The 14,625-nt window shown below is 39.9% G+C and overlaps 1 protein-coding gene across 3 annotated transcripts in view; it reads right to left on the bottom strand.

Moving 5' to 3' along the window:
• PPP4R1 (protein phosphatase 4 regulatory subunit 1) overlaps positions 1-14,625 on the bottom strand; it is a 72,868-nt gene that overhangs the window by 24,526 nt on the left and 33,717 nt on the right. For all 3 annotated transcript variants that reach the window (XM_019545982.1, XM_019545988.1, XM_019545998.1), the window contains 5 exons: positions 11,952-12,058; positions 5,478-5,620; positions 4,365-4,511; positions 1,043-1,150; positions 207-272 (listed from right to left, as the gene is read on the bottom strand). In XM_019545982.1, coding sequence (XP_019401527.1) covers positions 207-272; positions 1,043-1,150; positions 4,365-4,511; positions 5,478-5,620; positions 11,952-12,058 — 571 coding nt within the window. The remainder of the gene's footprint in view (positions 1-206; positions 273-1,042; positions 1,151-4,364; positions 4,512-5,477; positions 5,621-11,951; positions 12,059-14,625) is intronic.

Here is a 14,625-nt window from a genome sequence, read left to right as displayed (position 1 = left end):
TAATTTCATAACATTATCTAAAAATTTCACACTTGTACATACAGTGTATCCTCCACAGTTTTTGTTTTGTTTTAACATAAGCTTCAAGTATCTCCATTTAGAAGAGGCATATTCTCCCTACCATCACCTCCCCAAATGAGAGAGGATACCTTAGTGATGATTAGCTTAATAGTTTTAGATTATGAAAACTGAATAAAAAGACCTACTAGCATTTCTTCAGTAGCTTGCTGCCCAACCACACTGCAGATATCTCCAAAATTGGCTGCACAGACCTGCAGATAAGTTAGAGGTACATAACATTATATGATTTACTGAATTTGCAGAAGTACTGTAATAGCCAGTAAAATATAACAGATTTAAGTTACTCAACATGAAAACCTGAAATCTAATTAGTTTAAAAATGTGAGACAGAGGCAGAATTAGAAACTACATCTGAGCAAATCCTCTATCCATTTCAGCAGTTATAAAACAAAAAAATCCTGTGTTGAAAATGTACTTTTTATCCTTCTAGAAAGCCTACATAAACAGCTGAAGAAACTAATTAAATACAAAGTTACTATCAAAGAGCAATCAAATGCACACAGTTAAACCAAAAAGATTTTATTCTAACATTTGACCCTCTGTTGCAGAACAAAACCAATTACATAGCAGCAATGCCTAAATTCCATGATAACTCTCAGTTATTTGTCCATGTTCCTTAATAACTCCTCATTCCTTTCCTCCTATTTACAAGAAGAAAACTACAGCTCAGGCAGATATCACATCTGTTTATGCTTGGTTCATGTTTTCAAGATTACCTCCACAAACATGAGGGCCACGCACTTTTATTAAATGATATTAAAGATTCTTAAATGCAGTTCTGCAGCACATTTCACCACTCTAGATCTCTAAACCACCTGGAGCCCTGTAGCTTTCATTCTGTTAGTTATTCTAGGTATACAAATAATAACTGGAAAAAATTCAGACAAAAGGTAGCTGATGGTTCACGTTTGAACATTAAAGTAACAGCAGCTTAATCAAACCAAACAGGGAAAAATGATACCTTACGAACATGAAACATTCTGCAATCACAACACATCTCACAAAACCTAGGCAGAATGAGTCTCTCTGTGATGTCTTTCCCCACCATGGAAGCCATTTTGCACATTATCTAATGACAAAGAAAGCATTTATTAGGAATGCCTATCTAACAATCTCATTTTACATAAACAATAATGCTTTTATATTACTAAAATTGCTGCAACAGTCAAGCTTACATCCTAATGCACATAATTCTGTTTTTTGTTACTTGTATCAAAAACACTGAAAAATTTGTGCATTCGCTAAGTAGTTTTAACCATCTATTTCTCTGCATCACACTGCAATAGGGCAGAGGAGAAACAACAGTATTTCCCCAGTGGGCACGTCTACAAGATGCTAAAAGTGCAGTAGACTAATTCTACTGTGCATCAGCATGTCACGGCAAAAGCCAGGATAATGAGCAGCAGAATTATTCTACTGTGCACAAGCGTCATGTGAAAAACGCGTACCAGCAGTACTGCACAGTAGTGCCAGTTACAGCACATTAAGTGGGTACTAAATTTAATGCACCATAATTATGGCACATTAGTGCCCATGCAGATGTGACCAATATAATGCAACAATCAGAGGCCTAAATCGCAGAAACCACCAGTCTTAAACAAAGCTGGTAGAAGTTTAATGAGGTTAACTCACACTACCATGTACTATTCTGTACAAAAGTACAACATTTATTAGGCTGTAAAGCAGTCGAATATGAGACTTAATTCTCCATTTCCATTAAAATGTTCCACTGCTCAAAAGCAATTTTCTGACATTTTAAAACAAGCACATCCATGTTTTTAGCACAACCAAGTTTTTCCTACAGCTCTCTGAACATTCAATATTTTATTATACAGATTTCTAAAATTCTTTTTTACTATAAGAATATTAGCCTCTGTAATATCCTTTATAAGTTACAGAAAATGTCTTAAGCAAAATTAAGTGACAATTCCTTCTAATATTTAGGTCATTTGCTGATTTCTAACAATTTTTTTCTTAAGAAAAATGGAGACAGCTAACTAGCTCTCCTAGGGGACTGATCAAATAAACTATTCTCCAGAAATAAACTACCTATAATTTTCAAATTTCTATGTTCTGATGCTCAAGATGGGAACTTCTGATGAATCAAAAAGAAAATGCAACTTCAATACAATGAAAAAAACTTTGTAAAACAATTTACTGCTTTAAATTTATTCTCACTCTTACTACTCCTCTCTGTGTCATCTCTTTACTTTTAAATTTAAAGCTTAAAAAAGGATGTCAAGTATAGTGTCTAGGAAAACAACCAGGAACCTGGCTTTAGGTGCTAAAGGTTAAATAACAGTTTAATAAGAACCCTTCCTGCACATGAATAAAAAATGGTTAAAGTAGAATGGAAAGGTTTACAATGCACTTAACAAAAGGTGAGCCTTTTTACTATATCCAGCATTTCATTAACTTGCCAGATGGCTTAATCAATCGTTCTTTTATTTTTCAAAAATATTCATCATTTTAAAACGTTAGTAAGTGTATATATTCCCAGGTCAAACAACTGAATTCATTTTGTCCATTCAATACAGTAGATTTCACATAATAGAACTCATTCAAGATGATCTTTGAGAATTATACAGAACCCGAGATGGGTGCAGTGGGACAGAGAACAAACCCACAAGGCAAAGGTCAGTAAAATCCAAGAACCAAGAACTTTCCACTGAAAAGGGAACAGTACAAACAAAAGCAAGTGACACAGAACAGTAAGCAAGAGCCCAAACTAGCAGGAACATTACCAGGTAACAGTACTAATCATAGTTTCATAGTTGGTAGGGTCAGAAGGGATCTGAGAAGATCAACAAGTCCGACCCCTGCCATGGCAGGAAAAAGGACTGGGGTCAAATAATCCCAGCAAGGTGTTTGTCTAGCCTCGTCTTAAAGACCCCCAGGGTAGGAGCCAGCACCACTTCTCTTGGAAGTTGGTTCCAGATCCTAGCTGCCCTGACAGTGAAGTAGCACCTCCTGATGTCTAGTCTGAATCTACCCTCTGCCAGCTTGCGACTGTTATTTCTAGTCACTTCTGGTAGCGCTCGGGGGAACAGGGACTCCCCCAGTGCCTGCTGGTCCCCTCTGACTGGTTTGACTCCCCTCAGCCTTCTCTTGTGGAGGCTGAACAGGTTCAGGTCTCTTAGCCTCACTTCATAGGGCCTGCCCTGTTGCCCCCTAACCATGCGAGTGGCCCTCCTCTGGACCCTCTCCATGTTGTCCACATCCCTCTTGAAGTGCGGCACCCAGAACTGGACAGTGCTCCAACTGTGGCCTGACCAGTGTTAGAGGGGGAGGATCACCTCCTTGGACCTGCTCGAGATGCATCTGTGGATGCATGACAAGATACAGTTGGTCTTCCTGACCGTATCCCCACACTGCCGGCCCATGTTCATCTTGGCATCAATAGTGATTCCAAGATCCTTTTCTGCCTCTGTACTGACGACAAGAGTTCCCCAGCTTGTAGGTATGCTGCTGGTTCTTCCTCCCCAGGTGCATAACCTTGCACATGTCAGTGTTGAATCCCATCCTGTTCTCATCTGCCCACCCCTGTAACCTGTCTAGGTCTGATTGTAGCCTATGCCTCTCGTCTAGCATGCCCACATCCCCCCACATCTTAGTGCTGTCGGCAAATTTGAACAGGGTGCTTTTTACCCCCTCGTCCAAGTCACTGATGAAGATGTTGAACAGTGCGGGCCCAGGAACCAAGCCATGGGGGACCCCACTGCTCACATCCCTCCAGGTCGAATAGGATCTATTCACCACCACTCTCTGGGTGCGGCCTTCCAGCCAGCTAGCAACCCATTTGACTGTGCAGGTGTCGACACCACAGTTCCCCAGTTTTTTAATGAGAATGGGGTGAAGACTACATCCACTGCTACCCCTGCAACTAAGGATTTTGTGACCTGGTCATAGAAGGCCACCAGGGTGGTCTGACAGGACCTACCTCTAATGAACCCGTGTTGGTTGACCCTAAGCATAACCTTCCCTGCTGGCCCCTCATGGGCATAAGCCAGTATAATTCTCTCAAAAAGCTTACCCAATCTCCTGAATGGTTTTCCCCTATTGGAACTTTCTTTTTTTAGGGAATGTACAAGGAGTTAATTTGAATCATGACCTAGATTAGGTGTCAGATAGTGCAGATGATACTATAGATTAGTTAACTGACAACCATTTGAATCTCTCGGGCACCTTATTGAGGAGTGTCTTTGAAATGCTTATATACCTATATAATAACAGCATGCTCTCAATCCTTAGACTTAACAGTGCAGTTGCACCGATTTACTTACAGCAACTGCCTCAGTCTTCACATCATCATTGCTGTCTGGGGCCGTCAATTCTATAAGAACTGGGCATACTTTGGTCTCCACATCATACCTCTCAATAAGTTCTTGTTCCAATAAAACAAGCAATGCTGCCTGGCTTGTTTTTCTCACCTATTACAGAAAAAAGCCACAAAGCAAAAAAGCAAAAATGTAAAGTAGATTTTTTCTTTTAAATGCACAGTAAAGTCCGAAAGCTACATCCATATACTGTTCCTAGCACTATGTGATGACTATGGTGTATGCATATTAAGTCCTCCTGCAAATTATAACATTTAAAATAAAGTTAACCCCAGATACATTCATTTCTTTAAAATAATGCAATGATACATATATTGCAAAACTGTACCCATATACTTTATGAAAGACAGAAAGGCTGATGATTCAGTAAACACTTCAAGAATGATAACATAATTAAAGCAAATCAACTCTGTTTTATGGAAGACAACTTGCTAAACAAATCATCTTGTTGATGAGCTACCAAGCAAAAATGTAGTAGTAATATGCTGACATTAAATACATTGAGAATTTTCTAAGCCATTTAATTTAGTTTTACATGAGACTGAAAAGGGTAGCATTTTGATCTGCATCAATTTTAATATAAAGTGTCTAAAAATTATTAATCAACAGATTTCAAAAAGGAACTGCAAGCAGGGGAAGAATAATTCAACCAGACTGTTTCTAATTACATCACCGCCAGTGCTGTTCACTATGGGCTTGACCTAGAAATGATGGTGAGAGTCTACGGCCTACACTGTAAGTGCTCAAACTAGACAATGAGATCACGTTCTCTTCTGGTCTTAATTTCTATGAATTATATTTCACACTTCTGTTTTGCTTCTTTCCTTCTTTCGATGCTTTTACAGTGTATAGGCCTATACAAATAAGAGCGTTTATTTGTGTACTTGTGCTCTGGCAAAAAGATACCAAAGGCCAACTTACGATCCTATTATTAAAAAAAAAAACCCCAAAGCCTCTCTCAATCAAATTCAACGTTCCTCAAAACTGTATTTGCTCCAAAGTGTAAACATATAATAAGTCAGAGAAAGTACTCATATTCTATGTATAACGGACTCTTACCTGGTTATTTTGGTCTGCGAGGTATCTTACCACAATAGGCAACAAATATTTGGAAAAAGCATAGGGGATTGATGGCCTGTTTTCTTGACAGAACATAGCAATATGAGGCACCTGCTCCATCAGCTCTGCTCTCACAGTTGGCTCTGTTAAATAAACCAGAATGACAAAATAAAAAAAGCACTACTTATACAATAATGCTTCAATGCTTAAATTAAGCTCTTTACCATTTTAAATAAATGAACGACATTCTTAACCCTTTATATTAAAACCGGTTTAACAGAATACTGTTCTTCTGCAACCCATGAAGCAGAGTTTTATCTGCACTTCTTGCCAGCACTTGGACTGTCAAGATGAGAACAGAGGCTAAACACTTAAGACATTCATGCACAGAATTTCAACATTTAAGAACCAGCCCTATTCCACATAAATCACAGAGTAGAGGGGAACTATTTGAAAAAGAGGACAACCTTGATACCTGCAACACCCTTGTCACCAAGATGAAAGAAAAGGAACACTCGACAAGCTGCAAATTGACTAGTTTGAAGAGGAACCCCTGCTCAGTAAAGCATCTTGGGATGTTCACATATGTTCCTTAGGGCATTTCATTTTTTCTATTAGTTAACTTTTTTTTTCTTTTTTTTATGAGTTTTGTCAGCTTCGATACTTATTCATACTCGAAACTGGTATATTAAATATGGAAATATGTAACTGAGTCACTGAAGTTTTCCATTTAGAATATATTTTCATACTAAAATATGCAACTTTTAAAGGAATATTAATACAATTTCTATAAAGGAAACAAATCACTACCTGAGTGAACCCAGGTATCTACAAGGACGAAATGTACACCTGAGCTGAATCCAAATGGGATGTTCTGCACATTTTTATTTAAATAGAAAGCAGGCCTTTTATCACAAGCCTAGGAAACAATCTATTTCAAGCCTGAACACTGTACAAGTTCTGTCATTTGGAACTTACTGATACTCTTAGCTGACGTTACAGAACAAATTATTTATGGCCCTGAAAAATGAAAAAGTTCATTGCCTTCAGCTTATAGTAATTTTGACTATTACAAATATTTCTATGCAATATTATTCCAGAATTCCATTTTTGTTGCCTGTACCTACTATAAATTCAGGACTTAGGTAAATAAAGCCTCTGAAACAACAACTAACATACTAATCAAACAACATTTATTAAACCAGTGATTGTAAAAAAAAAAAAGTCTTTGTTCTTGTATAAAAAAGATAAAAATTATATTTATTTCTAATATGGACTATTTGCATCTAATCTTGATTAGCATTAATTATTTGACAGCAGCTTCTGCTACATGTGCCACTATCAGCATTTCCTCCAAGCTATGCAGTGTGCACAGCCAAGCAGATGTGCTCACGCCACACTGCCAGGAGTGCCTGCGCAGCCGCGCACCTTGCAGGGAACCCGGGCCACTATGCTGAGGGACCTAAGCAGAATGGAAATAAAGCAAATAAAATGCATTGTATAATCACTACAAGCATGGGTTACGATGGCTTGGTAATGCAGAAAATACTGTATTTACCAGAATCCAAGATGACTTCCCATTTAAGATGCCCCCCAATAATTAAAGTCTATATCTGGAAAATTTATAAAATGTATTTATAAAATGTAAAGTATCTAATTATTGGAAGATCATCCAAGACAAGAGGATCTTTTACCCCTCCCTCCCAAGTTGACTGACGGAACCTCATCTTTGATTTAATATGTTAGATTTAGATTTCTGCCAACCTGTTCCATTATTTGTAACATATTTAATTTTATGAAGCAATCAAGAAGAAAATCTTGTAAGAGTTATTTTTATAAGGCACTAACAAATTCCCAAATAAATCAAATTGCTTGGCTGTTCTATGCATTAGAAAGCAGAGTAGAAATCCACAAATTGTACATTCAAGCATCCATCCAAAAATAAAACCCTAGTACAAACCCTTTGAACATGTTCAATGCTTAATCAGAGCTGAATTAAATACATATTAACACTAAAAAAGCTTAAACTTCAGTTTACTGAGAACACAATTTTGGCATGTATGATCATAAAGGTAGAAAAATTTAGCCAACTTGACTATTTTGACTGAGAAGACAAGAGCTGCTGACAGTTCAGCAGTGAAAGGGTGAAAATTGTAGTTTGATTTTTTTGAGGGGGAGGGAAGAAAGGAGGGGAGAGAAGGGGGTGGAAGGAAGAGGGGGGAAGAACTGCCTAAGAAGAAAGGGAAGGGTGAGCGAGATGAAGATTAGACTCTGTCCCTGCTACACAGTCAAAACTCTAAAAAAAAAAATAATAATAATAATAAAATCTTTTTTGATTTAATGTTAGATTTAGATTTCTTCTTGTTCTTAGATTTGTTCTTCTTCATTCTGCCTTCCCAAAAAACACCCAAAAGGTGAGTGCCTTACTTCAGTGGGATATGGTATGTGAGCAAATATTAGGGATGTGGGATTTTGCTTTGCTTTTAAAAGTAGTATTAGATTTGAAATTATCTGTACTGTTTATTAAGGTTATCCCATACTTCCTATTAGGAAGACCCAGCTTTCCATTATTTGTAACCTTGCCAAACTCATTATTAGTATGAAATATTACATGCTGGATTCTCCTTCAGGCTGAATTCCTTCGGGAACGTTTCAGACAAAAAGATCAGCTGTTTTCATGCATAAGCTAAAGGAAATAAATGGTTTGCATATTTTAAATTCCGGTCATATTTCTTTAATATGCTCTGGCTTCCTCATGCTTTGAAGCAGGGACTTGAAATATGCCAGAGAAGTGCCTTTACCTCTGTCAAAATCTGCTCAAAACTGAACAAGTTAAAAGCCTCTGAAAGCTTCAGTTTGCAGACTGAGCAGCAGACTACAGAGAATACAGCTACTTAAAAAGGAACACTAAACCCACACTCCAAAGATGCCTCCTTCAGCAAGCGTACTCCAACTGTCTCTCACCATTCCCATCTCTGATCCGGTGCCATGCTCCATTCCCTCACATTGCCTGGTCCTGACCAGACTGTGTGTGCACAGAGTAACTGAGTATAGGCTATGGGGCCAAAGCAAACATTCCCTGTAATGGTTCTTCCAACTGTACTGGGCCAGGCACCAGGAGTAAAATATGCAAGTTTATCTTACTTATACCCTTAATAGTCCACTGGCTACAACCTAGGCAGCACAAAGGAGGAAATCCTAATCAAAATCAAAGGCAGAGGGGAGAAAGGTCAGAAGAGGAATGAAGAAAAAGAACAGACTGGGAAAAAACTGTTTGGAGAAACTGAGAAAACAAAGGAGAATTGGGAGAGTGGGACTTGGTTCATCAGTCAAATAAAAAGCCAGATATTTGTGCTGGGCAACTGGGAGACAGCTAGCAGGTAAGACCGTTGCTACCTGAGGAAATGTGGAATGAATGCAGTTTGGGATTTTGGTATAAGCACTTGAGACTAATGTGATAGGGTTCTCTACTCAAAGATGGGGAGAAATGACTGAAAGTAAAAGGAGACAATTCCAAAGGGACAGCTCCATTAGATGAGACTCTATTGCTGAAATGAGAGGCAAAAGGCATCATAAACAGATTTCAACTGCTCTTTACCCAGCTGCCAAAAGTTTCCTCTTCCTTCCACAAGTTTTGTCAGAGCTGATATCAATGTATAAACCATGCACACAGTGACTTCATACTTAACCATTTAGACTTTAACATTAAATATATATAGGAAACATATCAGCCTGCTTAGGGTCTGGGTTTGGGTCTGGGTTCAGATTGCACTAAAGTCCAATTATGAGGAATTAGATTCACATGTCAGTTATATGTTGGAAGAAAAAGGAGGCTTTTTTTGTTCATTTTACAAAACCCATGACCATTAGCTACCTTAAAATGGAAACTGACCAATACATGTACTCCAGAAGAGAGTGATCATGTGGGAACTCTTTCACTGTAGTTTTGCCAGAATAATTATTTTGGTTTGCTTTGGAAGCAGAGTTATTAATCTAGAATAGAATGTCCAAAATGGAGAGCTATTCCAGAATGACCAATACACAGATGGTGCAGATTAAGTTAATTTCTCCGAAGTACATAAGACCAAATGTACTTGGATATTGTGAGATTTGGGTTGTAATGCACTGGACAGAGATCGCAGATATTTAATGTTATCTTAACGGGTAGTCCTTTTGGTGCATTAACACAGTATATATGAATCTTGTTACCTCTTGTCAATTTAAAGGATTCTTGCATGGAATATGTTTATATATCTGAATTAACACTTTAACTTAAAAAAAAGAGTCATCTCCTCATTAAACACATTTAACATTTAGTTTACATGTGCTGAAGAATGAATAGGTAGCATGAAGATAAAACACCACATTAAACCTCCTTCCTGCATACATCTCCATCTGTTTTTCTTAACATAAGGTACAGAATTTCTAGCACCGAGAACCACAACAGCGCCTTACCAAGAGCATGGGTGGGAGTAATATTAAATCTGCATGTGCAAGATCTGGTCCCAAGATACAGTTAGAATTTTACCAAACTTAGCACATAAACCATAGAAGAAAGTTAGCTGTATTTCAGAGAAAATGTGCTGAACCTGGACCAATGATGGAAAAACCAAATACCAGATATTAGTGAAAATGCTGAAATAGAGGAGCACTTACTGATGAGCCAGAGGAGTGACATCCCTATATTGCAGACTGAGAAGAGAAGTAACTTAACTAGGCTCCTATATAAATCTGTAGCAGACCTAAGTAATCTACCCAGATTTCTTGAATCCTATTCCAACACCTTTTCCACAAGCCTATCTTTAAGGAGGGGAGAACCACATTCCACACCTGAAGGCTGTTGGAGGGATAAGGTAACAGTTGTAAAGCATTTAGACTACTGTACTGTATACCATAAGAATACATATAGACACAAGGCAGAAATACATTTGACTATAAAACTTATGTTCATCTGCCAATATATTAAAAAAAAAAAACCAAAAAAAAAAACACCCAACAGTAAAAAAACCACGTTTCCCAAACCAAACTGCAATTGGCCTGTGGAACTCTTTACCACTAGATACTCATGAGATCCAGAGTTTAACAAGATCCAAAACAGCACCAGACACTTTGTACTGGGAACAATAATATGCAGGGATAGAACTAAACTATAACTGTATTTACCCAAATATGAGACAAGGTTCCCCCCACCCCAATCACCATGGGGGAAAAAAAGCCCCTCATCTTATATTCACATACAAGGAAACCACATTAAATACACTGTCTATCTTTGAACTGCTGCTAAAAGCAGCATGTGCTCAGCAATGGAAAACAATTAGTAAGCTGATAAAACACAGCCAACACTGAGCATGACATGAAGTACATGGCCCATGGTACTTAAAAAAGGACAGTTGCTCCCCCAGGAGAAAATGAGCATCAGGCCAAGAAGTACTACATTACCAGGCTATCACTCAGAGAGGCAAGTTCAGACATCCGCCCCTAGTGTCAAAAATGCTGGAACCCTTTTTTTTTTTTTTTTTGGTAAAAATGTCATACACACACCCCTCCTAGTCATTGTTCATTACCTCTATATCCATCATCACTCTCTGATGAAAGGATGCCATTAAACTATGCTACACAGTTTGTACTATATAAAGGTACATCCCAAAGTGCTACTTTAACATGTGTTTATGGAGAACCTGTGCTAAAACCTGCAGCAGTTTAAAAAAAAGGCAAATCCTGTCCAGTCAGAGTGAACAAAATCTATAGGTACTATATGTAAATTATTACAGCTATGTATATTTCAAGGTCAGCTTTTTCAGATTTGCCTCTCATTTCTATGTGCTCAGGGAAAGCAGGGTCTGACAATAAGAACGAGAAAAGGAGTACAAGGAGAAGAAGCTGGAGTGGGGCCAGAGGGCAAAAGGATGACCTGACCACAGAGATTTATTTTCTCCACTGTAGCAGTGGACAGGGGGGTAAACTCTAGACAAACCTCCAATAATTAGATTCTATCCCTGGAAAATATACCAGATTTATAAATTTTCCATATATAAACTCTAATCATTGGGAAACTGTCTTGTATTTGAATAAATATGGTAGTAAGAATTTGAGGAGGAACAGAGGAGGAACAGAATCTCTCGTACTTCAGAACAAAAGCCAGGTACAAGAACCACTGGGATTAGGAGAAAACCTCCCTGGGAGGTGCAAATTATTCTGATGTGGACTACAGGTTTCCTCTGAGAAAGTAGCCATTACTGACCACTGTACAAGCCAGGGCATTTGATTAGAAGGACCACTAATTCCTGTGTTCTCTTGAAATATTAATTGTGGTATTATTGTTTCTGAACAGTTAACCTTTACTGTATTCCCCTGTATAAGACTAACTAGTCCCCCAAAGAGTATAATATGGTGGGGAAAGTTTTAAACAATTCTGATTGAATTTTTCCATTTTTAATACGTCAAATACTTTTCACAGTATTTCATACTACATACCTGAATCATCAGCCAACCTGCTGATTCTCTCCAGCACAGCAATACAATCCCTTTCATCATCACTGACTTCTTTCAAAGTATCCAGCAAACTTCGAGCCACCATTTGCCTAGTTAAGGAGAGAATAAATATCAGTTTTTGGAAGAAGCAACGGTCCAGTTTTGTTTGGTCAACATTTAGAGGGCTGAGAAGTCTCTTAGCAACACTGGAAAATGAATTTCAATAGTTAATAATGTTAACTGAAATAGCTTTAGGAATACTGAAGGATTTTCAGGAGCTATAATAAATAGCTAAGTGGACATTAAATGTAAAAACCCCAAAACACATTGAGAGTCTACAACTTTCAGTTTACGTGGGCAAGACTACAATTACTCTATCTTTGGAAGAGTAGTCAACATTAGATTTCCACCCAACTATGAATTACTTACTAAGATGAGGAAAACCAAGGCAATACTGTCCGTGTTAATCATTTTTGTATGAAACTATGGTTTTATTTTCACATATGAAAATATGAGAACCCCAACTGATTATATTCAAAACAAAAGCCACAAAAAAACTAACATCCTTCTTCCATGCCTATCTAAGCCATATACAGGCACTGTGAAACCAGCACATGTACAGCTGTTCATATAGAAAACAAGTATGACATTAAGGTAAATCAAAACCATCTTTACGATTTTTAATTTATATGAAATTTGTCTAAGGATAACAAGTCAAATTGATATTGGAACCATTAACTATAAGAGAAATTTAGAGGACTAGTTCCTGTCCACAACAAGTTCTAATCAGAACTGTAACCTGTTAGTGCTATGGGTGGTTCTAAATACAGTCTTCAGATATCATAGTTATTCACTAGTCAGTAATCATTTGAGCCATCAGCTTTTCCTTTTGTCAGATGCCTATATTGTCATGATTGTCTCTCCAAAACCATCTTGCTCGATATCTGGACAATGAAACAAGGGGGTGAGGGGATGGGAAACAAAGAACCTAAATCACCAGTTTTGTGGACACCTCTATTCTCTACACACAGACCACCAGCTCCCATATAACTGGCTAGGCAAGTACCCCAACATGTTAATGGCTCTTCCTGTGGGTCCTTCAGACAAGTCATCACATTATTTAATCAGGAAAGGATGAATGCCCAGCTAGAATGAACAAATAAGCAGTATGAGAAAGTAGGTATAGCATAGGGTTACCATATTTCCAGTTTCAAATAGAGGACACCTGTGGGGGCAGAGGGGTGTAATATGATGGGGTGGGCAGTAATATACCCATGTCCTGCCTCTGCCCCTGACACCCAAATCACAGCCCCCCAATCCCTGCTGCTACCCCTCACTCCCAAACCACGGTACCCTACCCCCAAGGCCATACTAGTACCCTTCACTCCCAACACACAGCCCTCCCACCCTTGCAGACACCCACCCCCCTTGAACACACACACACGCAAGCCCTGGTCTTATCTGCCTACAGCTGCCAGGGCTTGCAAGCAAATGCACATGATGCCCCTCCGCGGCTACCCCCAGCCCCAAGCAGTTCCTTGCTGGAGCAAGCCAGGGAGTGCCAGGAAAGCAGAGGCAAAGCAAAATCCTGGACATTTGCTGATACTTAAAAAAACCACAACAACACCTGGAGGGAGGTGGAGGGACCCAAAAAGATTACGTCTGGGAAAAACTGGACATATGGTAACCCCAGCACAGCACAAGCATTGTTGGCAAACTGCAGTGCCATTATAAAGAGCATCTTTGGGGCTGGACTCAAATATCTTCCAAGGTCCCTTCCAGCCCTAATGTCTATGAAATCTGTGAACGCAAGCCCCGCTGCAAGCAGCCCAAGCTCCATGGCTGACAGCAGCTACCCAGAACTTGGGCCAGTTCCAGGGACAGAGCCAGCCTCTTCCCAGTGGGGGAGTTATGGAGCTGTGCTGTGGGCAGAAGCAGGGCAGGCTCAGCTGCGTGATGCAAGCAGTAGCAGCCTGGGCAGTGCTAAAGGGGTGGCTATTGGGGGAGGGTGTGGGGGGGAGAGTTGAAATGAATTTTGTGGTGGCTATACCCCCCCCTCTCCCCCCAAGCACCACCCCTGTGGACTCCAGAGCCCCAGCTGGGCTTTGTGCCAGCGACAGCTGCATGCACCCCTTTGGGAGGACAGCATGGGAGGGGCACGTGGCAGTGCAACCCCAGAGCTGCTACCAGGATTCCGGAGCCCCAGCAACTCCAGAGTCCTGTGTGCTAGAAGCAACTGCACATGCGCCTTGGGGTGCAGGGTTGGGGAGGTGCTGGGGCAGATGGTGGGGGAGAGGCCTGAGGTTTCACTGCCTCAGGCCCCTCCCCTGCCATCTGCCCAGAGGCATGTGCGCAGCCACCACTAGCAGAAAGCCTGTCTGGGGCGCTGGAGCCCACTGGGACAGTGCTAGGGTGAGTTGGGGGTGGGGGCTATAGCCACCCCAAAATTCAACTTAGCGCCCCCACAGCCACCCTTTCAGTGCCATCTGCCCTACTCTGAGCCCAGCCCCAGCCAGGAGCACCACACCTATGTTTTCTCTTTAACCAATTCTTCACCTCCATTTTCTTGTGCAGGGACCGGGACTTCCCCGCTGTGATGCCACACAGACTCGAGGGGAACGCCTCCAGACCTCAGGTTAGGGAGGACAGGGTTAGAGAGCTTCTGGAGGGGCTGGAC

Source organism: Crocodylus porosus, unplaced genomic scaffold (genome assembly GCF_001723895.1).
Source record: "Crocodylus porosus isolate Cpor-Errol unplaced genomic scaffold, CroPor_comp1, whole genome shotgun sequence".
In the NCBI taxonomy this organism is placed as follows: Eukaryota; Metazoa; Chordata; order Crocodylia; family Crocodylidae; genus Crocodylus; species Crocodylus porosus.
The sequence above is the reverse complement of the archived record's forward strand: the minus strand, read 5'-3'. Positions and strand labels throughout refer to the sequence as shown.